At 49.4% G+C, this 24,019-nt stretch overlaps 3 protein-coding genes across 7 annotated transcripts; 1 reads left to right on the top strand and 2 right to left on the bottom strand.

The window, feature by feature from the left end:
• Nucleotides 1-235: 235 nt before the first annotated feature.
• LOC122381869 (A-kinase anchor protein 10, mitochondrial-like) lies at nucleotides 236-6,485 on the bottom strand. Its single transcript, XM_043366601.1, has 9 exons — nucleotides 6,212-6,485; nucleotides 5,607-5,762; nucleotides 4,643-5,181; nucleotides 4,391-4,527; nucleotides 3,629-3,773; nucleotides 3,110-3,212; nucleotides 2,609-2,720; nucleotides 2,081-2,207; nucleotides 236-1,773 (listed from the first exon to the last, which is right to left on the bottom strand). The coding sequence occupies exons 1-9, from the start codon at nucleotides 6,237-6,239 to the stop codon at nucleotides 1,666-1,668; spliced, it is 1,455 nt and encodes a 484-aa protein (XP_043222536.1). The 5' UTR covers nucleotides 6,240-6,485; the 3' UTR covers nucleotides 236-1,665.
• A 267-nt stretch (nucleotides 6,486-6,752) lies between these two features.
• Nucleotides 6,753-14,626, top strand: LOC122381866 (sterol carrier protein 2-like). Of its 4 annotated transcripts, none has more exons than XM_043366594.1 (10): nucleotides 6,753-6,838; nucleotides 9,053-9,154; nucleotides 9,625-9,754; nucleotides 10,035-10,228; nucleotides 10,542-10,979; nucleotides 11,288-11,420; nucleotides 11,753-11,907; nucleotides 12,885-13,000; nucleotides 13,263-13,380; nucleotides 13,554-14,626. In XM_043366594.1, exons 2-10 carry the CDS (start codon nucleotides 9,095-9,097, stop codon nucleotides 13,839-13,841), a joined length of 1,632 nt encoding a protein of 543 aa, XP_043222529.1. In that variant the 5' UTR covers nucleotides 6,753-6,838; nucleotides 9,053-9,094; the 3' UTR covers nucleotides 13,842-14,626. The 4 variants fall into 4 exon arrangements, with proteins under 4 accessions (XP_043222529.1, XP_043222528.1, XP_043222530.1 ...); XM_043366593.1 differs by lacking the exon at nucleotides 6,753-6,838 and adding an exon at nucleotides 7,250-7,361; XM_043366595.1 differs by lacking the exon at nucleotides 6,753-6,838 and adding an exon at nucleotides 8,101-8,326.
• Nucleotides 14,627-15,032: 406 nt separating this feature from the next.
• On the bottom strand, nucleotides 15,033-23,962 carry LOC122381867. Of its 2 annotated transcripts, none has more exons than XM_043366598.1 (3): nucleotides 23,793-23,962; nucleotides 18,062-18,236; nucleotides 15,033-15,749 (listed from the first exon to the last, which is right to left on the bottom strand). In XM_043366598.1, exons 1-3 carry the CDS (start codon nucleotides 23,942-23,944, stop codon nucleotides 15,306-15,308), a joined length of 771 nt encoding a protein of 256 aa, XP_043222533.1. In that variant the 5' UTR covers nucleotides 23,945-23,962; the 3' UTR covers nucleotides 15,033-15,305. The 2 variants fall into 2 exon arrangements, with proteins under 2 accessions (XP_043222533.1, XP_043222531.1); XM_043366596.1 differs by having other exon boundaries at nucleotides 15,033-15,752; nucleotides 23,793-23,945.
• Between the last annotated feature and the right edge of the window lie 57 nt (nucleotides 23,963-24,019).

The raw sequence follows: 24,019 nt of genomic DNA, 5'->3' as shown, positions 1-24,019 counted from the left end.
TACGAATCTTCGCAGTATGAGAGGGTAGAGAGTATGAGGGGAGAGCTTGAAAACATTTTCGATCGAACGCTTGGTTCCAAATGGCAAATACGTCTCTTTCATTTAAGACTTGTCCGTGATAAAAACTTACCATTGTATATCAATCACCCACACAGCAAGAATATTGACTACTTAGTCCTCGACATTGCAGCCACTGACATGCTATTGGCTCCGTTCCTATATTAAACACCAGACGTAGTCGATATGTGTGTGTATATTAAAACTAGCTATAATCTCATCTCATAACAGATGACACGGCATAACAAATGGTTGTGCTCGACCGACATACCAAGCACACTCAAATCCCTCTGACAAAAATACGACTACATTATGGAAGAGCCGCCAGTCCGGGGGCCGGACGTGCGAGACATCCCCACCCGACCTGTTTCAAAATCAGACACCTTGGCCTCCGCTGTCCGCACAGGGCATATTCTGACCCGGACCTTCACTCCACATGCTTTAAAGTTGAATGGGGAAAGTTTTCTGTAGACTGAAGCAGGAAATTCGACAGGATTTGGAATGTAACTACAAACGTTGCTAGCCTGAATGCAACACAACTTTGCTAAACATTTCGTACATTCTTAATGTAAGAAGCAAGACCATTCTTTTTTAGTGAAAAACGGGTTGCGTGCCGCGTATCTTAATTTTCATTAATTATAGTAGCTGATATTGACACACCATTGGTATTGTCTAGTCAATAAAACTGGCATCAGAGCGCGGGCGCCGGGCATGGACCGTTGCTTTCACTGCCAGGCTTGTAAAGCTCAGATGATCTGACAGCGTTAGGCAACCCAGTCAAAGTAGCTGCCTACTGATAGAACTGCATAATTCACTGCAGTTATTGTGGATCAAAACTTCAGAACAGTGATATCGAGTTCCGGCCGACATGACTGGCTTATTATGACTTAAATAACTGTCGAATTCAATAAAAATGTCGAACAAGAAGTCGCTAACGTCAGGAGACAATAGGTTACAAGTTTGCGACACATCAACAGTATCACAGTAAGATTACAGGACACAGGATTGAGATTCGAGTCCCGATTCCAAAGAATCCGAACCCTCGACTCTATTCACGCGCGCCGACCGCGTGCTCTGACCAATATCCTCGCGGCGTTACTCTTCACCAAGACCCCACCCCACATACTGATCAATTGCTCCGTCCCTCATCCCTTTTGGCCTTCACGTCCAGTCACGCCCAGCTTTTGAACTAGACATTATCGATAACAGTGAACAAGCGCCCTCAAATTGCGGTAAATATTTGTTACTGGGTCCTGAGGAGCACCCATTACGAACCACCGTTCTGTGTCGGTGAATACCTATAGCCATTCCGGCGCGTCAAAGCTGATCGTGGCTCCAGAACCACACTGAAACGATAACGATTTCTAAATCTATCCGCGGACCTGCGCTCACCCAACCGCTAAACTCAGTGCAGGAGGCGCAAACTCACACAACAAACGTAACAAAATCGGCCGCGCCGGATGGACACACCTTTGTGAGAACACTACCCCGGTGACGGCAGAACCTCACTAACTTCACCGGCAGGTCGGCCGTCGTCGAGACCAGGCCCGGGCAGTCGGCTCGGCAGTCAGATCACAGGGGGGCGACGGCGGCGGCGGGGGCGGCCGGTCACCAGGGCGGTCGGTGCGTCGGACTGCCGCCGCCCAGACCCATCGTCACACTGGTGACGTCCTTGACGATGAGGTTGGCCACCCTCCACGCCATCTCCTCTTGTACCTGCAGAAGGATATAGGGATGAGCTCGTAACTTGTAAAAGACATCTGTAGTCTGAAATTGAATCAGTTTGAAAGATAGTCAACTACTATACGTAGCATTTTCATTCCTTCCCGCCTTTTTCAGTGCAGAAGGAGTGAAACCAGGCGACACGTTTTATCGGCCAGTTCAATTAGTCCGAATGCCATAAGATTTTGTGACTATTTTCATGAAATATTTAGCGGCTATTTTCAAAGTAGAAATAAGGGACAGACTAGGCAGCGATAACTCTTCCGCATATGTCGCGATACGAATCTTGCATATGTCGTACCTTGTTCTCGTCGTGCCTGAGCAGTGACTTGACAGCCCTGCGGAGCGCCGACGGCCGGCCAGCGTCCGGTTTCGGTTCCAGATGAGACTCGTAGCGACCCACGTGGTTCACGTGGCCGATGCTCAGCCTGTTACAGCGAGTGAACAAAGTTAGAAGAGGGCACCGGTCACGGAGCACGAGCCAAACAAGGGAATAAGTAAAACGTTAAGAAATTTGCATATGGTCTGAACAGATTGTATCAGTGGCGCATTGTGGTAACAACTGTACCTTGACTTCCGCATTTAGTCGGATTTTGTCACGGCGAATGCTTATGATTATGAATTATGCATGACCGGTCCATAACTCCCGAATCCAATTAATCTAGTAAAGTGCACACAATATTCCAACTCTAGGTCACCGTCACACCAGAAGGCATGCATCACCCAATTGAGCCCTGCAGCCTGCACTATGACGCGTCTGTATAAACACTACCGCCGTCCGCACCCGCCCAGTGCAGTGGCGCTGCCAATTCCCGGTAGCTGCACTGACCCATAGTAGCGGCGCCGGTGCAGCTGTCCGGGGTCCTGGTGGGACCAGCGCTCTGGCACCGAGCCGCCCGTCACAGAGGAGGCCAGGTCGCTGCTGCACGTGCTGACCGCGTCTGGAAACGGAGGAAGATACAGCGGTCATTCGTCTGACGTTTGAGGTTCGGCCATTAAAAGGTCTTTTTCGGGGAAGGAGACCAAGTTTACGGTAGAGAACAATCATGGCACCAATCCCGGAACGAACGTTTATATGGGTTACGACGGCAAATCGGCACATCTTCGTGATACGCAGCCAAATCTACTTCTACATTATGCATAACTTTGAAAGGTCAAGATATCGATTCGACCGTACTCGATACCCCAGACAGTGCAATACCGGGGCAATACTGTGGGATAAATTCTAAACACAGAAGTCATAACACGATGAACGCCGTATAAAGCGTAACTATAGCGTAACACGACAGAATATAGGAGGAAACGAATGCCCTTGAAAATCGTGACTGACCTGTCTTATCGTAGAACGGTCTGGCAGGGTGTCGAATGGTGTTCACTAAACCCATGACGTACTTGAAGAACGCCTGCGAGTTCAGGAATGCTGCCAGGTAGCGCTGTAAGAGCGAAACGGGCTGTCAGATTGCATGATACATGTAGCTTTAGCAGTAAGTGCCAGTCTCTAGAGTTATCATTGCAGGCTGCCGGCTGAGGAGGTCGATACTGGGGAAAGGCTGGAGGGGGAAGGGGGGGGTCTGAGGGAGGGCGCAGGAAAGCGACCTTTCCATGCTAGATAGCGCTTTTTTAATGGAAATGTCAGCCAACAATTAGCGATATTGATGTCTCAGGTAGATAACTTGCAACCTAAAACTTGCAGAGGCATCTATTTAACTGATCGACATTAACTAACGAACTCGACCTTTTACTAATTCAACCCGATGGATAGCTGCAGTTATCACGATCATAGATTGGAGACACCCCTCATGGAGCTCCACAGCTCAGCGCGTACCGGTCCCATCACCGGCAGTCTGACCTGTTGTAGGACATTGTGCAGCACCAGCATGGGTCGGAGGAAACACTCTGGCAGCGGCCCGCCCTCCCGGCAGATGTTGAGCTCCAGCTCTGTCCGCGTCTCCTGACCGAACCCCAGCGGACAGACGGCTTGCAGAGAGAAGTACCTGGGGAGAGGGTAACTCCGTCACTGCTGGTTACACATAGCTCATGAAAACGTGCGTCAGGAACTGGGGATAGGTTGGGCAGTGATGATACTGGCCGTACAGAGGGGGATATACCTACAGCGACGATACATGGGCTACATCATGGGACGAGATGATACACAATCTATCTAATTGTGGGTGTCAAGTTACCGTGACCCGTTGGCCGTTAGCCTTGCGTCATTAGGACAAGTGACAGTGATATGCTGGAAGTTTATTTGACTAGGTATCTGGATCGATGACAAGATACTATTCATCGCATTATGCCACAAGAATGGCACAAGGAAATGGCGATCGGCAGCAAATGAGCGAGTCAAAGAATGTTTTCCTCGTATTTCGCTCCAGCAGTAAGGGCAAATTCCCATGATTATAGGAAAATTCCCATGTCGATAATACTGCACACAATGACATCAACGAGCAACACACCCAATAACATATTTCTTCAAGCAATGCATAGTGATGCAGCCTCAACCTCCATTTGTTTCCATACATGATCATCGCCGAAGCATGGATGAGCCATGTGGTATTTCTCACCCAGGAGTCAGAGCGAATCGACTCACTTCGTGGAGGAAGCGACTCACTTTTCGTAGAGGATCATGGCGTCGCCCTGCGTCTGCTCGGGGTCACCACGGCCATCCAGCGCGTACAGCTGGTCCCGGAAGTTGTTGGAAGACATCCAGAACTCGATGTAATGCGCCAAACCCTCCTGCTCCATAAACTGCCGATAAACATCCCGCGTCAGCACACATAACCGGAAAACAACGCAACTCAAACATACACAAAGTGAAAGAAGTTGAAAATCATAATAGCAGAGACAAATCTAAATGTCTCACCTCCATGAACATGAACACGACCGTCTCGTTGAAGAGGATATCACAGATCTCCACTGAGCTGCTGGTGAGCACGTCCACCTGGTAACACTGGTAGTGGTCGCTCTGCAGAAACTCCGGCACGTGGCTGGCCGAGAGGGCCGCGGCGGCCGCCTCCTGGGCGCGGGTAGCCAGCTCCGACCCCGCACCACCCTCTGGGCCAGCGGCGGCGGCGGCGGCGGCGGCGGCGCGCAGCTCGGCCGGCACTCGGAGCTGCGGGCCCGACTCGCTGACCAGGTACCGCTGCAGGAGCTGGGAGAGCGCCGCCGCGGCCGGCAGCTCGCCGTTACGCGGTCCGGCCGGCTCCGGCTCGCTGCCGGGGGTGGTAGTCTCAGTGTCCAAACGCCGCCGGATGGCCTCGGCCTCCATCCAGAAGTGCAGGTATCCGGCCACATGTCGGCCCTCCAGGAACGACGTCAGGTAACCCAGGGCGCACTTGTCATTGGCCAGACAGCGCAGGGTCTTGGTCAACCTCTGGCTGATCAGGTGTTCCTTCTCTGCATCTGTGAGAGGATCCACAATCATAGGTAACAGGAATATACAAAAATGACAGTGATGTTTCCAGAACTTTAGGAAATGCCTAATCTTGGTGGTTCTCTTTTTAGGGTATCTTTAATGAATTTAAAAAAAAATTCATTTAATCATTTTAAGTTAATTTAACTGGATAACAAAAAAAATATATTCCTAGTAAAAAGCATAATATGCTGAAAAATGGCCAGTGGTCGCTCTGCCATTGCCATTGCCAGCCATCAGACATGAGTCCAATATCCTTGCAAGTGGGCAAAAACAAAGTATATGCCTGCATCTAAGATGACAGGTCACAGCTCTTAATTGTCTGGGAAAATGCAATGATCAGAATTATTGTTGAGTTCAGGTGCAAATATGAAAATATGAGGGGTAAAATTATAGAATGAGAGCATCTAAATACCTGTGACATTAGACCACCTGTTTTCTTCCTCCCTGATAGCTGCTAAAAAGCTTGCTTGTGGGTCAGGAGAGCCAAGTGGTGACTTGGGCTGAGGTGTGACACACTTCTCCACTGGGCAGGATGATGAACTGGATATTGAACTGTTCCTGGAGTGACCTGGAAAGAGACACAAATCACAATAACTGTTACATATTAAACCATACAGTCACATGTAACATTGATCAGCAGGAGCATACAAGTTGTTCACAAGAGACCAAAACCTATGTTCAACATGCATTTTCCTTCACTGGGGCGTACTGTAAGTGGGAAAAAGTTAAATCATGTCAGAAAAATTGTATTGCCAACCAGAAAACAAAAGCTTTATTAATAAGCATCAAGCCTAGTTTGGTGACACTAAAAATATTACAGCTAGGATTTGTGAATGGAAACTGGCATTTTTGGTAGGACAAACGCATCCAGCATTGCCACTGACTACACAAGATAAGTTAAATGTATCAGCATCAAGTTGTGTAAAATAACACTGAATCAACTGTTCAATCTTATCATTTATGACATGATTTATCTACATGCTTGGTAGCCTACTTTGAGCTTATCAGATGACTTACTTTTGAACTTTCTCTTGAAGAATGACATAGTGTAGCTCCAGTCAGAAAATCCTAGCTTTGATGAACCACTACACAACAAACATCACTGCTATCATTTCAGATGAAATGCAACCATTTGATTTTACTGACAGGATAAAAGAACCCTCAAGTATGCCAAGTGGCCGATCCCATGCTCATTGAAATGATTCCCATTACATCCCATTACCAAGGCCCATTACATTTAGCATTAGCGGTTTATATAGCCTTGGCATTAGCGCATTTGTCATAAGACGATGCGAAATGCTGTTCAGAACTGATGAGCGCTGCGGTTCATGGTATGTGATGCAGACAAAATACACAAAAGAGCATTTGTGACTCGGCTAAAAAACATAAAATATAATTGAAATGCGTTTTTATTTTATTGATACTTTCTGAATGATGAATTTTATCTAAAAAATGAAGAACTAACAGCAATGCTTGCTTGGAGCTTTTGGATTGACAGCTCAAAAACTCCTGAAAGAACAAAACTTCTTTCTGTTTCATGTATGGCGCAACAAGGACATTTGTAACGCAAGAGATTTCTTGTGGCTTTATTTTGATTCATTGCTTTCGCGTTTTAGGTCCTTAGGCTGAGACCTTAGGTCCAAGGTAAGTTTCGCGTATTGTGCTACGAAAATGCCATTTTAATGCAATTGATTTGCTTCAGCGCATCCTAGTGATAATTATTGCAATATTGCATCTGTGAGTCGGTAGAGAACATGATATTGCTTTATGTTTACCTGATTTAAACTGAACCTTAAAACAAGCACAAAACAATATTTCAGCACATTTCTGTTCCCCATAAGTTTCTCTCACACATTTTTGAAGATTTGATAAACAGACAAGCTCCTAACAGGAAAAATTAAGGTGTATAGTGAGCAGTTCTTTGAAGTCGACCATGACAACTTGAACTGCATCAATCTGGGCATTGCCGAATGTATTGTCATTTATCTGGCAAGATGGCTGCAGGCTGATGCAGTTAGCCGCTTAATTGTTAAATGTTTATGTTTTATAGTATATTTCAATAAACTTTTCACAAGAATTCTGCAGATCCAGTTGCCTATATAATCCTCAAGTTTCCTTGTGGTTTGTATACCCTTCACACTGCCAGACAGCAGACATGATGAACCAGGTGAATGACAGGTGGCAGGCCATGTGAAAGTTTACAGATATAGTACCTAGGTATCTGAGTAGACTGAATATGCTGCTGATATATTTTATTTTAGTTAACTTCCTGATCATATTTTTTTAGCAAATGATAAATGTGAATAGGGCATTTATTCTTTCAGGCTTCAAACTGAGGCATTCCATTTTTTTTTAGGAAAACCTAATAAATGCTCATGGTACCTATTTATAGTCACCGTGATGGTACCTAATCAGAATGACGGTAAAGACCTGGGCTTTGAACAGTAGGAAGGGGTGGATACTCACTTCCCCAGCTAGATACAGCAAAATGATAAATGATGGCATTGGTGCATCTGACCAGTTTCATTTTTCCTGGAGCCAGCGTCTTGGACATGAATCAGTTCAGCACTGGGGATTTGTTCCCTTGTGTACAGGTGCGATCATAACACAGCAGACATTGAGAGGCAGGACTACTTTTCATCCTCCCCAACTCTGTTCATAGGCCTTGAAGTGACACACCATAAGCGGCATGGGAAAGACAAAATTCAAAGTTATGGTTTGGCCTAAAGCCCGAACTAAGTAGTTGTCTCTAGTGTGTATAAACGGTCAGAATGAAGTTTTTTCTGGAAAATTTGCTTCTGCAATCTGTTATGCATTTTCACAATATAATTCCACACACAACTTGTATGCCGTATGGCATTGATTATAATTGGTTGTACCGGCAGCATATTTCTCTTGTGACGCGAATGAATTATCTATTCCTACATTGACTGTTAATGTCAGCTTGGAAAATGACGTAGAGATAAGGTCATGACCTAAGTACCTTAAAAGGTCATGTTGCGTATCTTTGATTCGTTTTATTGAGTTGAACTCATCCAATGTGCTTTCATCGCTCTAGCATGCCCTAATCAGAAGCTATCGCAAAAAAACTGCTAATGACCATTAATGACCTAAGATGACCTCAGGTTTAAGGTGAGTCATGGGTTCGATTTTACAATTCAGTGTTCTTACTTCAGTCTAGTAAATGTCGATAGGTAAGAAATCCGACTCTTATTGAATAACTTGTTTGGTTTCGGCGAATAAATTCGGGCATTCGTAGCTCGCACGCAATTGTTTTACACCTACTCGTCAAATAACCCCGAAGCACGTCTTTTATGCGAAATCCAAGTCCCAATCCCAGCTAGGGCCGGGTCTGACCGGCTCGCTTACCAAACCTTCCGAAATTATAATTAAACGGGTTCGGGTCCGGTTCGAGAAGTTCAACTCTTGCCTCTACTAGTTACGTCAACTTTTAAGAAGGTGATCTATTTCGAGGAATGGTCATAACTCACAGATTGACAGAGCCGTGCTATTTTAAACACAATTACCCGCGGCAGGCGCCAAGTGTTCCGAGCAATACGACCCTCGGTCTCGTATTTCGGTTGTCAGCCGCGGCTGCTGCGTTATCTGAGCCGCAATCTGCGGGCTGTCCGGGACTCGGTGTTTGGTGACACGTCCGATAGACGATCAGCCGCTGATCGGGGGGCCTGTCTGTAGCCTGTACCCTACCCAGTCTGTCCGCGTGCCTGTCTGTCGGACAGTCGGTCACCCGTCGCGGAGTGAGACACTCTGTGTCTGTGACGTGTGAGGTGTGCCGGTCAGGATATGTTTGGTGGGTACCGCCGTGGTGGAACTGACGGGACCGCGGCTGTCCCACAGAGTCGGACGTCGTCTCGCCGTCCCACCACCTCTGCCGCCGCCATGTCCGACAAGACCAAGGCCAGCAACGATGTGTTCGTCTTGGGTGTTGGAATGACCAAGGTGAGGAGACGATTCAGACCGAGTCGTAAAAAAATATTGATTGACGCTTAGTCGGTGAAGTTGAGCTCTGTTATCTGATCTCGTGTACGACAGCTGATTGTTAAGTCGACGCTAGTCTAGCAGACTTCTGGCACGACAGGCACATCTCGTCAACACGAAAAATATGAAGTCGTGAGACTGGATTAACTTCTGTTTAGTGTTGATTCGTGAGCTGGGACTTACATCTGACCTCATGCTTCCTCTGTAGATCATGCAGTCATGGTCACAGTTTTAATAATAAACTAACGAAGACGAACTCATCCCATGAGCTAAGTTGACATTTGAGGACATAATATCATCGCATGTATTGTCAACTTTCTCTTATTGATTTTCCGTCAGTATAAGCCATCTCTGACCCCGATTTCCAACCAGCCTGTCTCTCCATCACGCGATGTTCTCCCAGGACACTGACTGTCCGTATGTCCCGACAGTTTGAGAAGCCGGGCCGGCGGGCCGATTTCGACTACCCGGAGATGGCCGCTGAGGCGGTGACGAAGGCGCTCACTGACGCCGGAGTCGAGTACACCGCCGTCGAACAGGCCTACGTCGGCTACGTCTACGGTGCGTGTAGATAACAGCACAACGGATAAAGGGTTTGCTTTGGTAATATACCATGGGGTGTAGCATGAACGCCTATAAGTGCAGTTCATTGTGTCACTACAAACATCTGCTTTTTTTAAAATGCCTGTCCCTCGATTTTCTACTGTTTCTGTTTTTGACATCGATAGGTTTGAACCAAGAATCAAATGATGTAAGCTGCTTACCGTAGATCGTTATGTTTTATTATGTAGTGTGCTTAAATGCTTAGTGTTTGACTGTAACCGATATAATTCCGCCACAGGCGACTCGACGTGCGGCCAGCGCGCCCTGTACCCGGTCGGTATGACCGGCATCCCCATCATCAACGTCAACAACAACTGCGCCACCGGCTCCAGCGCGCTCTACCTGGCCTTCCAGGCGATCCGCGGCGGTCAGACGCACTGCGCGCTGGCGCTCGGCTTCGAGAAGATGCAGCGGGGCTCACTCAGCTCGCAGGTAGGTTTGCAGTCACATGTGTTCATTTGAAATTAGATTATGCTGATTAGAGAGTAATTTCATTGAAGTGTATAACTTAGAAGGTTTGTGGAAACTGTTGTCGGTTGTGGCCTCACCAAGTAGGGGTATTCCATTCTGTAATGCCATTTTGTCCAGTGTTGAATGATTTACTCTTCAGGCTCGCAACAGCCGGTACGATTGTCCTTTTATTAGTTTTAATTTCACCTCAGTGTGCAAACTGTGCGTGCCTGGCGTCTTTAATTTTGTCCTCAGAGTGGTATTGTGATAATCCCGAACGCCGTTTCTGTTTCAGTTTTCGGACCGGACCAACCCGATGGACCGTCACGTGGAGATGATGTGCGAAGTCACCGACATGGAGGCCGGCCCCATCACCGCCCAGATGTTCGGCAACGCCGGCCGAGAGCACATGGCCAAATACGGCACCACCGAACAGCACTTTGCCAAAATCGCCTGGAAGAACCACAAACACTCGGTGGACAATCCGTACTCTCAGTTCCGCGACGAGTACAGTCTGGAGCAGATTTTGTCAGCACCCACCGTGCACGCGCCGCTCACCAAGCTGCAGTGCTGTCCGACCTCTGACGGCGGTGCCGCGGCCATCCTCGTCTCCCGCCACTTTCTGGAGCGGTGCGCCGGCGCGGTGGCGCGCGCCCGCGCCGTGCGCGTGCTGGGCGTGCAGATGACCACCGACCCGCCAAGCTCACTCTCCGAGAAGAGCTGCATGAAGATGGTGAGAATCGCTGTACACCGATTGTTTGATACTTGTTTGTAGCGCTAGCTGAAATGCTTCGACTCAAGAACTTGTAGTTCTTCGTCGTAGTCGTAGTTCAAAGATCCATATTTATTCATAACAAATGTGCAATGAAAGATATGATATGATGCGGCGTTTGATCATGTCTCGTTTTTTCTTCGTGCTCTCTCTATTTACACGTATTCACGTTTGTCTTACTGCACTGATCAGTTACTCCCTAGTTTTAGTAGGTATCTACTATCTAATGACCGTTTATGTGTGACACCGCTCCCCTCCCTTCACCACAGGTGGGGTACGACATGACCCGTCTGGCGGCACAGCGTCTGTTTGACCAGGCCGGCCTGACCCCGGCCGACGTGCAGGTGGTCGAGCTACACGACTGCTTCTCGGCAAACGAGCTCATCACCTACGAGGCGCTCGGTAAGGAAGAGTATGGCTCTCAGGATGAGCTATGGCAGAACAGAGCGTAGGATCTGGGTGTTGTTATTGTTGATTTTGTGGAGGGTTTTAGCTGCTGGCTGTTATTAAGTGCTACTTGTAGTCTGCACATAATTAGGTTTCATTTCATATGGCTAGGGGTTCATTTTCATTTAACGTTCATTTCCATTTTCAGTTAACTTAGATTTACTGACGGGAGGGTTTCTTGTAGCTTTTTATTTAATGTTGTCGCCTTTTCATCCTCATATTTTCCGTAAACAGATAATGTCTTGCTTCTATCGTAAGTGAGGTCAATATGATTTCTCTCCCTGCAGGCCTGTGTCCGGAGGGCCACGCCGGTCGTATGATTGACGACGGCGACAACACGTACGGCGGCAAGTACGTGGTGAACCCCAGCGGTGGGCTCATCTCCAAGGGCCACCCTCTGGGCGCCACTGGACTGGCCCAGTGTGCCGAACTCTGCTGGCAGGTGAGGGGCTGCCAAGAGGGGCTGCCGCCGGGGGATCAGCAGGCGCGCCGGGCACGTACGGCGCTGTGGGACACACTGAATGACGTCAGCGGGTTTTACGCACGGCTTATTCAGGTCACCAATGTGTGTGTTTTGGGCCCGGTGGTGTCGCTCACCTCAAGTCACGTACCTTGGCCGACGGGGTAAATAAAAACGCGAATTCAGCGACGCTGGAACGACCAGTGTCTGCGTTTCGCTAAACACATATGTTTGTGACTGTAACACACTGTTGCTCTGTTTGCAACGTAGTTATTCCATACGTGTTTCGGCGATTGTAGTTGTTGAAAGAGAGTTACAGAGGCAGCCGCAGGCAGGTCGCGGTGTTGAGAAACGTCGTCAGCTCAAAAGAAAGCTGACAAAACATGTAAATGAATGCGATTAGCCATGATTAGCTGGTGGTCTGACCTGCCAGATTTTCCCTGCAATCGGTCCGTGATGCGTACGGCTCATGCGCCCACAAGACGACCACAAACCAGTTGCAATAACCTCTTACATCTCACCTGATCTTCAACCCTGTGTCAGGAAAGCCTCTGAATGACCTGACGTGACCTGTCATTCCAGGTCAAGCATCACAGGCCACAGGATGACGACACAAGATAGATCTTGTGTCGTCATCGTGTGGCCTGAACTTAGATTCGTGTCAGTAATTGTCACGCTATCAGTTTTCAAGGCCCATCTGTGAGAAATATTGCTCGGTCAAACCTAACATTTGTTTGACTAACCTGAGGTTTGACGTTTAATATATTTCTGCCTGAACCTTTCACATGGTTTCTGACATCTGGCCTGTTGCTCGACCCTCTTGCCGACTTGTAATCTGACATCTGGCCTTTTTTGACCTGACCTCAGCGATGACCTGGGTCTCAGGATTCAGACCTTATCTCTGATACGAATTCTACCTTGACCTGACCCGTCTCTGACCCTCTCCTTTCCCGTGCCAGGTGCGTGGTGAGGCAGAGAGGCGCCAGGTGGCGGGCGCCCGGGTCGGTCTCCAGCATAACATCGGGCTGGGCGGCGCGGCCGTGGTGGCCCTCTACAAAATGGAGACCGAACAGCCGTAAGTAGGCTGCCCCAGGGGAGTGGTTGCCGGCTTCTGATGGTGTGGTGTTAGCAGATCGTATTTTTTATAACATGGGCCGTTACCCAATACCCATGTAGTTTTTTCTGGCAGCGTTGTTGCTGAAACCTGCGTTTTGAGTTTTGAAGGATTTTAGTGGAAATGACGGCAAAAAAATCGTACCTAGCGAGGATGTCGTAAGTCTAACATTGACTCCGTCGTACGGGGCTCATGTTTCATCGTGTCATTTGTTCGTTCACAGTGTGAAAAGTTCCGGAGTGGTGACCGCTCACAAGGACGGCGCCGGGTTGAAGTCGACGCCCTACTTCGAGAAGCTGCAGAAGCTGATTGAACAGGAGGGGAAGGCCATTGTTGACAAGGTAAGCTCCAAACATGACTTAAAATGAAGGTAGTCAGGCTGGCTAGCGTCGCTCTCAGCTTTACCTGAGCGGGAGGGTGTGCGTTAATGTACTTTTCGTCTCCGGTTTTTGTGTATTTCACCCCGTATTCCCACCCTTCCCCATGCCCTCACCCTTCTCCCTTTTGTCGTCAGATCGGCGGCATTATCGAGTTCCGCGTCTCGCCGCCGCCGGGCCGGAACGCCGCCCGCTGGACGGTCGACCTCAAGTCGGACGAGCCGGGGGTGTACGCTAACAGTCAGCGCCGCGCCGGCCTGACCCTCGAGCTGAGTGACGCCGACCTGACCCGTCTGTTCGCCGGGGAGCTCAGTCCCGAACAGGCGTACCGCCAGCAGAAAATGCGGTACATGGGCGATACGGGGCTGGCATTCAAACTGAGGAATCTGGTGGAGACACTGCATGGCTACAGGGCTAAGCTGTAGGTCCGGGATTGCTTGGCGAGGAGTGATGGGGAGGAGAGATGTGCTGACTGGGAAGGGAGGGGAGACAGCTCCGAGTGATAGGGAGAGTGGGTCGGTCCGCCCGCCCGTATCCCACATCGGAGGGACATATACTTCCCCCCCCCCGTCCCTCCCCGCTCCGCCGCTGCGACCAGTGCTAATGTTTTATTCAAGGGAGGTGGGACGGAGAGATTTGCATGTGGTCAGGGACCATGCGGGCCGGCCCGGCGGGCCGACTGTCATTGTAGGGGTCTCGCTGTCCTGACAAGGGGCAATGGTAAATTGGTAAGGCGTATGTGGGCGGCCCGGGCAGTTGTCGGGCAGTATGCTTTACGGCGGCAATGTTGGGCTAGCGAGACAGCCGAGAGCTTATGTGATACAATTGCTGAATTGTATATTTGGGTGTAGTGGGTAGCGATAGGTCAGATCAGCTCAGCATGCGACACCGGATTCATAAGACGGAGTCGCCTTGTCCAGTCAATTATGTACAATGATGTGATTTAACTATTAGCTATTGAGATTGGCCTGCAGAATTCCGACGCCATTTTGGATACAGTCAGTGTGTCAAGGTTGAGTCGTGACCAAAATATTTACTGCAGCGGTTATCCCATCGTATACTGCGCAATATGGCACACGTCGATGCAGCAGATCCAAACAATGGTTATTGTTATTTGATAGCGGTTAGCGCCGTTTATTGTTATATAACAGCAATGAAGCAACTCTCGGCTTTGCCGGTTGTTTTTTACACAATAAACATATCAAACAATTTTATTGTGTCCATTCGGCTTGTGAGACGAAAGCGGAATACGCCACTAGAACTTAGGTTTTTTAATTAGTTGCCCAACATTGGGAAAAACTTTGATAAGGCGACTGGCTTGCTTTTTTATTGGAACAAAAGCAATGAATAAATTTGACATAAATGCGCCAATGTCCAATATACAATATGCATATGGCAATGTGCATTAACTTGTGTTGCGTGCGCTCTCAGTAATGGGTAATCAATTCCCAGTCTCATCGGATCCGTCTCACTAAGTGCTGACCTTCACCTCACCCCATCAGACTCTAACCACACGATCGATATCACCTGGCCGACCAGTGGGCTGTGAGATCATACCCGACACCGATGCCCTTCTACCGGGAGAACGAGAGATTACCTGACATCACCGCTTTTCCCGACCGACACCGGAAAGTGTCCGGATCAACGTAAAGAGATGGGCAATGGGCAGCCAGAGACGGACTATCCATGGTAATCTGTCACCTTACATATGTTATACTGCATTCACTTTCAAGGCATTTGACAATTGTTGCATCCCATGACACTAAACACACAAATGCCCTAGTACCGAATGCTCCAGCTACCAAGCGCACGCCTTTATACCCGTTATTTGCAGTGTCACGGTGGTAGAGGTCCATGACCTCACCACCGCCGGCCGGTGTAGCAGCCGCTCAGAGGCTCCGGGCGCTGCGCACGGCGTTCTCCACATCCTCTATCTCACGCTTGATGGTCTCGATGATCTCCTGTTTCTCCCGCTCCTCTGCCTCGGTGAGCGGCTCGCTCTTCCCTCTCTCCTCCGGTTCCGGCTCCGGCTCGGAGCCGGGCTCCCTCGCGGCCAGGATCTGACCGGAGCCGCCGCTGCGAGCGTGAAACACCGGCTGGAAACCTCCGCTGCCGAACTCGTCCCCGCCGACGCGGAAGGCCCTGCTGGCGGCGCTGCCGGCCTGGCACTGGTACACACCCAGGTGTCGCGGCTGAGGGTAGGAGAGCACGAGTCGCGAGCGTCGGCCGCCGCCGAACACGTCGCTCTCGACGAGGATGTGCCGTCGGTCCCAGAGAACGGCGCCGCCCTCCGCCACCAGGCCGGGCCCGTCCGGCTTCAGCCACTGGATCGGCTGCCGGAGGAGAGGGGAGGTAGGGGGCGGTCAGTGGGGTCGGGGGCGCCGCCCTCCGCCACCAGGCCGGGCCCGTCCGGCTTCAGCCACTGGATCGGCTGCCGGAGGAGAGGGGAGGGAGGGGGCGGTCAGTGGGGTCGGGGGCGCCGCCCTCCGCCACCAGGCCAGGGCCGTCCGGCTTCAGCCACTGGATCGGCTGCCGGAGGAGAGGGGTGGGAGGGGGCGGTCAGTGGGGTCGGGCGGCGAGCGAGGCAGGGACGGACTCTGAACGGGACCGACAGGCGCATACCAAGGGGGGAGGAGCTGTAATTAGAAGGAAACAATGTGATTAGCATTGATAGTTAACCGGTAAGACAGCTTTTGTGTTGGAAACATTTCGTAATAATGGCACAGGAAAGCTTTGTCAAACAGTGTCGAAAACGAACATAGGTATTAACGGCGCGATACATAGTGAACATAGTGAATAGGGAACGATACCATGGATAGCTTCCTGAGCCTGGATTCTGCTGGCTTTCCGAGAACATTTTTCCGCTTCGCCCGTGGCTCACGACTTCATCGAGGGCCGAATTCAACGTATTTGAATCTACTGAACCAGGTTGACAGCGCCACGCAGCGACCTTATGTATCCAGTGCGGAAACAAAGCAGGCACGATAACAATCGTGTGTGTGCCGTCAACAGTCGCGCCGTGAGTGAGTGGTCGCGGTCTAGTGCCTCTGCCCCCTCCCCTCCCCGCGAGGGTACGGAACGGGGTCACGTACTGAGAATGGGGGAGGGGGTGAGGCGGGGGCTCAAAGCAGCTCGGGGCGCCGAGTCTGGTCCGTTCATCGGCAGATCTTTGAAGGCTCGAGACTGGAGACTGGAGACGGGAGAGTTCTCACACTTCTGTGGGATATCATCCTTCACTGGGGTAAAACCCGCCATAAATTTCGCATGAAGTGTCGCGTTATGTAAAGACGGCTTGCATAATACGTATCGCAATGCCCTGGAGGAAAACACAGTCCGAGCACGCGAGAGCACTCGGTCGTGTAGTTTCTCTCCTTCTACGCACCGTGTGAGCCCGGGGGTACGGCCACAAATACCTGGCGCGACTGTTCGCGTGAAGGTGACCTTCCGACGTGACGTGATGCGGCATATTCGCCGCTCAGGAACTCCAAATAGGGTGCCAAATTGCCGGCTGCCAGGTAATTGTGACATTGGGTGTGTAGCCTTGGGCGGGCATCCGCCGGTTTTCCCCAGTCGTCACCGGAGAGGCTGCCCAGCCACCGCGCCGGCACGGTAGGGACGGGGCCGGTGTTGGGTGGAGAGACGCGATAGGTGGTGTAGACTTTGGTTTGTGGACTGTGTGGTGTGGACAGAGGAATGCGGGCTGTGGGCCATGTGGCCTGAATTGTTAGCTGCTGAGTGATAAAAGTTTGCTGAGTACAGAGCTACCCATCGAGTCCCCACCTGTGGGTCGTGAGCTATCCAATAGGTATCCTTTCTGAGAACGACATCACCACCGGCCGATGGGGTGCGACTGGGGGTGAAGGAAAACAGCAGTGTGCCGAACCATGGGGTAGGTTGGGAATTGTTGATACGGGTCGGTGTCACGCTGAGAGCAGTGAGAGGGAAGCGTGGAGAATGCAATGCTAGTTATGCAGGCCGCGGGGAACACATCCGTACACCTGAGTCGCACAACTCGCACTGCTGGCGTTCGCGGCTCGCTGGACGGTTCTTTGATATCCCAAGGCTGCCTCCTCCCCGACGCGAATTAATTTTGCTAGTCCACCGGTTGGTGCCGAACAAAAATGTATTTGTTAATTGTGATATTGGTGTGTGATTCCGGACATCTACGAGTTATGAATGTACGGCGTTTACGTGCCCTTTATTTATGTAGTTCCGTTAAAACTTAAATGGCAATGCATTTTTAATGCGTGAAATGGTTGTCACTCCCACCCACTGGTTATGTACTTTACTATGCGAATGCTCAAACGTTTACTCGAATCAGTCTGAATGTTTCGTTTGGTTTTCTAAAAAGGCGCTGGGTAGATAGTAAGAAATAACCAGATTTCAGAACAAAACAATCACCCTGTTATCTTAAACTGCCACGTGCCGATAAAAGGAGGCATTAATTGCTCGATGACGGTGGAACGAAGAAAAGGAAATAAGACAAGGAACGTCTTAGGAACATTAGGCACTAGGCGGGGTGTTTCATGGTACTTTCCACATTGCACCGATTTCCTTCGAGCAGTATCCCGCATTCTCCCGTGCTGGTCAATAGTGATCACGGGAATTAACTTCATGATAGGTCCGTGAAGCCCACTCGACTCACCGTGGAGGCGTACCCCTGTACCACGCAGTTGAGGACGATCTTCTCCGGCTCGATGTGTACCGATGTGTGCGGTACGGGCGGCGGGTACGGACCGCCGTGGTGACCCGGGTACGGCGGCGGGTTGGGGTACACGGGCCCCGGGTACACCGGTACCTGGCTACCTCCTCCCGGGTACCTGCGGGTACACAAGAGAGGTGGGTCAGGCGGGAATATAGTGCGTCATCGTAGTAAATTCATAAATTTTGAATAATGGGGATATCTCAATGTAGCCCGGCCGACAGGTGGCAGCACGAGCGAACCGGACACGCCGGCCTCGGTAGTGGCTATGGCGGCCGACGCATTGGATGCGTTTTGCGTGATTTACAGGCGGACGGAGCTAAGATCATAGCGCTTTGGATAAGTTTTGGGGTATTTTCCTTGCTTTCAGGCTTTGAGACGCTTATTTTGTGCCTCTCCGGCCGAGAGGGGCGGGTGCGGCTCCCTCCCCATAGGTTTTCCTGCGATAGATGGAAACAACAGGCGATAGAGAACTGAAACTTGACATCCCTGACCTTTCATTCAAGGCGGATCTTGTGACAACGACCGCATTTCGAGGCTAGGTCAGTTGACTGAACTATGACGTCATAAGTGAATCTCTGCATGGTCCTCAGATGTCGCAACTTCGCACCGCCTCAGTTCCAGAGGAATTTTCACAGGGAGAATAATGAAACCTATAGGACGTACTATTTTCCGGATGTCTCACATTTGCACATGCCAAATGTTTTCTAGAGGTCGCATGAGGTCAGGTCGGGCACATGACCTCACGTGACCCCATTAGCTTACTTCATAGGTAAGCTAATGGGAAAATATGGATACTGTTATTAGTCTGGTACCGGGAATAATCTAAAACTATTTCAATCACATGGCATTGTGATTTCATGCACTCTTTGCAAGGTCATATACTTCACTTTTGCATTGTCGACCTTTCGTTAGGTACGTAATTTTTAACGTCACTTTGGTCACAAGAGTTGTTCGTCAATAACTCACGATCCCATTGATCTAGAGAGTCGGTAGAGCGTAACACGTCGCTGGCAAAAGCAAAGTTGTGCCTTTCATTGTGTCAAAAATTATTAAAAAAAAGAAACTTTTCCGTGTCAAAAAGAATCATTCGACGGATCATTTAAGCTCATCGACGGCACGGGTAGGGTAAGATGCCTAATTAGCGACCCCCTTAATTTGAACCGTCATTGCTCACGCTCTGTGGGTGCCACTGTGTTACTGGCTTGATTTTCGGAGAGGTCGTTCATTTTTCTATTAAAATATAGTCATTTTCTGCCCCAATATTCACTAACTTATTTGTAGTGAGCATTTCGGCAAACCATTGCAAAAAAAAACGCTAATAGGGAACTCTTCCCGATTAGCGACCGGGGAGGGTCGCTAATAAGTCTATGGGTTTCCCCATATTAAAAATGGCAAAAAAATGCGACGCCTGAAAAGATGAAATATGATCTAAAAAAAGGTAACCTATACGCAAAGCACTCAATCATTCGAACAGGAACGTTTATCCAACACATTTACGTAAGTAAAAACTGATCGCGTGATGCACCGAAGGCGAAAAGAAGGCGGAAACCCAAATTTTGCGGGCTATCTTGTATGATATTCGAGGTCCGCGCTGAATTCGGCACCCCTGCAGTCAGTGACGACATTTGGCATCCCCCGCCACACATTGCAAGCTTCAGGAACACCTCATTTTCATTTCTCTCTTTTCCCCTTTCTTTCCCTTCTTGAGCTATTTGCCACCATGTCGGGCGCAAATAGGAAATACAAGCGAGCTCCGCTCGCTTCGCTTCACCCTCGTAGCCACGGTTTATGCAAAATTGGCCAGTTCGAGTGATGGCGACACATTTTTTAACGCCATGCTGTGCACAGTTGAGCGATTCACTATGGGAAAGCGGCAATCAATTAAAAAAGGAATGTCGATTCAGAATAAAAAAAGGTGCATCATCCTAATGTGCATCGCTTTTCATCAGAGAGGGCCCAAACACACACGTTTTGGATAAGAAACTCGTCATTTTTATTTAAACTCACCTGAAACGTCCCACCAGAAACATCGACGACCGGAAAATAATTAAATTTGATAACCAAAGTATGGCTGACCTTTTGACGATGTTTTTACCCCGTTTTCTCATGCCAGTTTTCCTGTAGGGAGGTAGGTCGCAAATCGGAAAGGGTCGCTAATTAGGCACCTTACCCTACTCGGTCATTTTGTCCCTCCTTTTTTCAGTGCAGTAAGTTGAATACTCCGTTTAAACGTTCTAACTCTACCTCACGAGCCAGAGGAACTTCAAAGGGCATACAAATAAGTGATGGCTCTTTTAAAGCTTTTAAGCAAGTTGTCGAAATTTTCCTCAGGCCAACATTTCAGTAGCTCACAGTGCAGGCCAGTATCAATAGGAGAAACACATCAGCCCACGCTTTCTTTGTGAGCTCGGACCATTTCTTCAGTCCATCGGCATCATATACCATATCTTGTAGTCTTAATCCACAATGACGACCGTTTTTTAAAGGAAACCAGTAAATAATTGTAAAAACTTTCGGAGATCCGCGTATCTCCACCGCAATAATAACGCAGCAAGCGGCCCTCGCGCCGCGCGCCATGTCTGAATCGACTCGTGAGACATCTGGCGGCAGAACCTGGTACTGCTTATTGCGCAAAGCCCCATTGGCCGATCATAATCAAAAAGCCGGCAACGACTGTGTCGTGAAGTGGCTACGACTGGCCAAACTAACCTAACACATTGGTAAAGCCACTCCTATGTTACATAATATTTCAGAAGTTCGAAACTTGTAGATTCATCTGGTGAATTAATGTTTGCCGTTTTTCCAACCGTTTTTTTTATTAACTGAAAGGTCGCATGCAACTCTGAACTGTCATCGAAACACCATGCGAACGAATGTCATCCTCAAAATATAAGCCTTTTCTTCTGTCAGTCTTTGCTACTGCCTCTGCTCTAATCGGATTGCGCCGAGGCAGGCCCGTCATCTGCGCTGGCCTCGACCGCCGCTGGCTGGTGGACCGGCCTTTTCCAGTCCCCCCGCGGAGACTGCCGGTTTCCCGGCGACTTGGGCCCGTTCAGCGGCGGGGTGTACCATCTGAAGTCGTGTCTATATCGGTGGGAGATAACTGCAGCGTCTGCCGACCCGTCGGCCGGCGGGGTATACCGTCTGAAGTCGTGTCTATCGGCGGGAGATAACTGCAGCGTCTGCCGACCCGCCATCCCACCAGCTGGTTGGGTAGGCATCCAACTGTCAGACCCAAGGCCAGCTGTGTTTGGCAGCCGGCAGTATAGCGTTCAGAAGACGGCAGCAGCGTTCAGCAGACGACAGTAGTATTCAGCAGACATTAGCGTTTAGAAGACGCGGTAGAAAGCATTCATCAGACGGCAGATGAGTTCAGTAGAAGGCAATGGCGTTTAGCAGACGGCAGGCTGTTGAGCAGACGGCAATAGTGTTCAGCAGACGGCTCACGACAACACTCAGCAGACGGTAACACTTAGCAGCTTTCGGACAGTTCTTAGCTGACGGGTAGACGGTGAACGGTAGACGGAGGACCGTTGACTTTGGTCGATGGACGGTGGATAGTTAGTTGAAAGTATAGACCGAGGACAACGCTCAGCATGTGACAGACGGTGGCAAGTGGACGTTGGACGTTGGACAAAGTCACGGACGTTGCCGTGCCGTGTGTCAGACGGTACTGGGCTGTCACACCGCTGACCTCGACCGGCCGCTGCCGACCGACGACCTCTTCCGGGTCCAGCTAGGCGGCTAGGAGTTAGGACGGCCGGACGGCGGGACGGTCGGGTGATGGGATGATGGGATAATAAGATGAGCTTGATGAAATGATAATTTCGATGAAGTAGTGGGTAAAAATATGATAAACTAGCGTAATGAGCCTAAACCAAGAGTTAAATGATGATCGAGATGTCGTAGTTAAATGCATGATGATGGAACCAACGAGAACGACGGTATGATTGCATGACATTTATATAACTGATAGAACGAAGGGACATTGGGATGCGGAATGATAGATATCTGCACTAATGCGAAATACCGTCCGAAGGCTTTTTTCGTTAGATTGAACCGGTATTTCCCTTTTTAGAAACAGGTTATCCTTGAAAGACGGATTCTCTAACTATAGGAACAGTAACGATATTTTAAGGCTATGACCAAACATTAGGCTAAGGAGCATTTCCCGAAGTAAAACTTGCATTTTTAAAGCTACAACACGCAGTCCACCAACGCATTGCAAACACACTGGCGGATTCAAGGGAATTCATATACGACCCCAACCTCCAAAATTCACTCACTTTCACCGTTTCCTCACATCAATAAAATATATATTTTTAAATTCGTTCTGAGCTATGCGGCAAGAAATAAGAGGAATTTAAATCCAAGAATGTTGCATATATAAATCGATAAACTTGAATTTAGGGTGTGCCCTCTTTTCCACAGCTTCGGGCTCCAACAGCACCTTTTTGGCCCCACATTTATCTTTCGTTATCACTATCGCATCTTTATCGTATCGCCTTCCGCCGCCCAAATGGATCACATAAATCATAGCTTTCACTACACGCACATGCTGTGCCGCATTACACCACTCGAGAGCATACTGTGCCGCAATACACCACTCGAGAGCATCTGTGCCGCAGTACATACACTGTTACAACGCTAGCCGCTAGCGTATAGCAGGCCCATTCTGATCACACTCATTGCATATGAAACATTCTTACTGTAGGAAGTAGATAACAGCGAAACCAATAGATGGCAGAGCGTTTTAGCGCGCCGTTTCAGGCTTCTTATGGTAACCTCATAAATCATACTGCTGAGTTTCGTGACTGTGTGACCATGCGAGCTTATCAGATCGACTACTGGTGAGGTGCCCGGTTTCCCTTTTTCGCGTGAAACTACATGTTCGTACACCGATAACAAGCCACGTCAACCACATAGCAAATTCCAAATACCACCGGCATCGTCCGAATCCGACATTGGGTATCGCGATGTGACATTGGAAGCGACGTAAAACGAGAAGGTCGAGAACGTTTGCCTTGTCATGTTCGTCGCACATGGCCAAAGACATCCTGTATTGCTCGGAGAATAGATTCGGATTAGTTGGAGCGTGAGATTGATTCACCGATCGGGGCGGGCGTGAGTCGTGACTGTCACGGAGTGTTACATCACGGAACTGGCTCACGCGGAAGGACGATGGTAAACATTTCTCCGTATCAGTCGCTATACATTTCACGGCCAGGTACGGTTGACATGTGGTTACATATGTCGAAACGTTGTGGCTTTTTGGTGGACATGCATGCACGTGATACAACCACGAGGGTTATGAATCCGGATTCATTCCTTTCGATAATGTGACATTCTGTCGCCTTCAGCGTGTAATTTCCATAGATGCAACATATTATTCAGAACAAATTTCTTAGTTATCAATAAGCATGAACGACATGCATTTGTCGCAATGTCTGTGAAACATTGTGCGAATAGGCCTCATTAAGCTTCGCTACTCCATCTACCGTCTTTGTATGAACATAATAACCTACCAATACAATGAAATATATTAGGGCATTTGACGCAAGCACGTTTTAAATGAAACGTGAAGCTGAAGCCTGCGGTGCGTCATGAAATTCGAGAGAACCTTTGGCCTTATATGATGTAGATATGCATTAAATAAGCACGCATCACTCACCCATTGCCGTGGTGGTGCCCGGGGTAGCCCGGGATCGGCACGAAGCCGCCGCTGTGTCTCCGCTGCACGTCGTGACTGAGCGGCACACCGCCCTGTTCCCTCCGTGCCGAGACGGCAGCCAGCAGCGACACGAGCAGCTCCGGCGTCCTCATGATGACACACTGAAGCGTCCGCCCCTCCTCCGACCCCTATATGCTCCGCGGCTCGCCCGCACAGCCGCCGGGAAT

This window comes from Amphibalanus amphitrite, unplaced genomic scaffold (genome assembly GCF_019059575.1).
Source record: "Amphibalanus amphitrite isolate SeventyFive unplaced genomic scaffold, NRLGWU_Aamphi_draft 000129F_arrow, whole genome shotgun sequence".
Classification (NCBI taxonomy): domain Eukaryota; kingdom Metazoa; phylum Arthropoda; class Thecostraca; order Balanomorpha; family Balanidae; genus Amphibalanus; species Amphibalanus amphitrite.
Note: the sequence above shows the minus strand (reverse complement) of the source record. Positions and strands in the feature narration are given on the sequence as shown.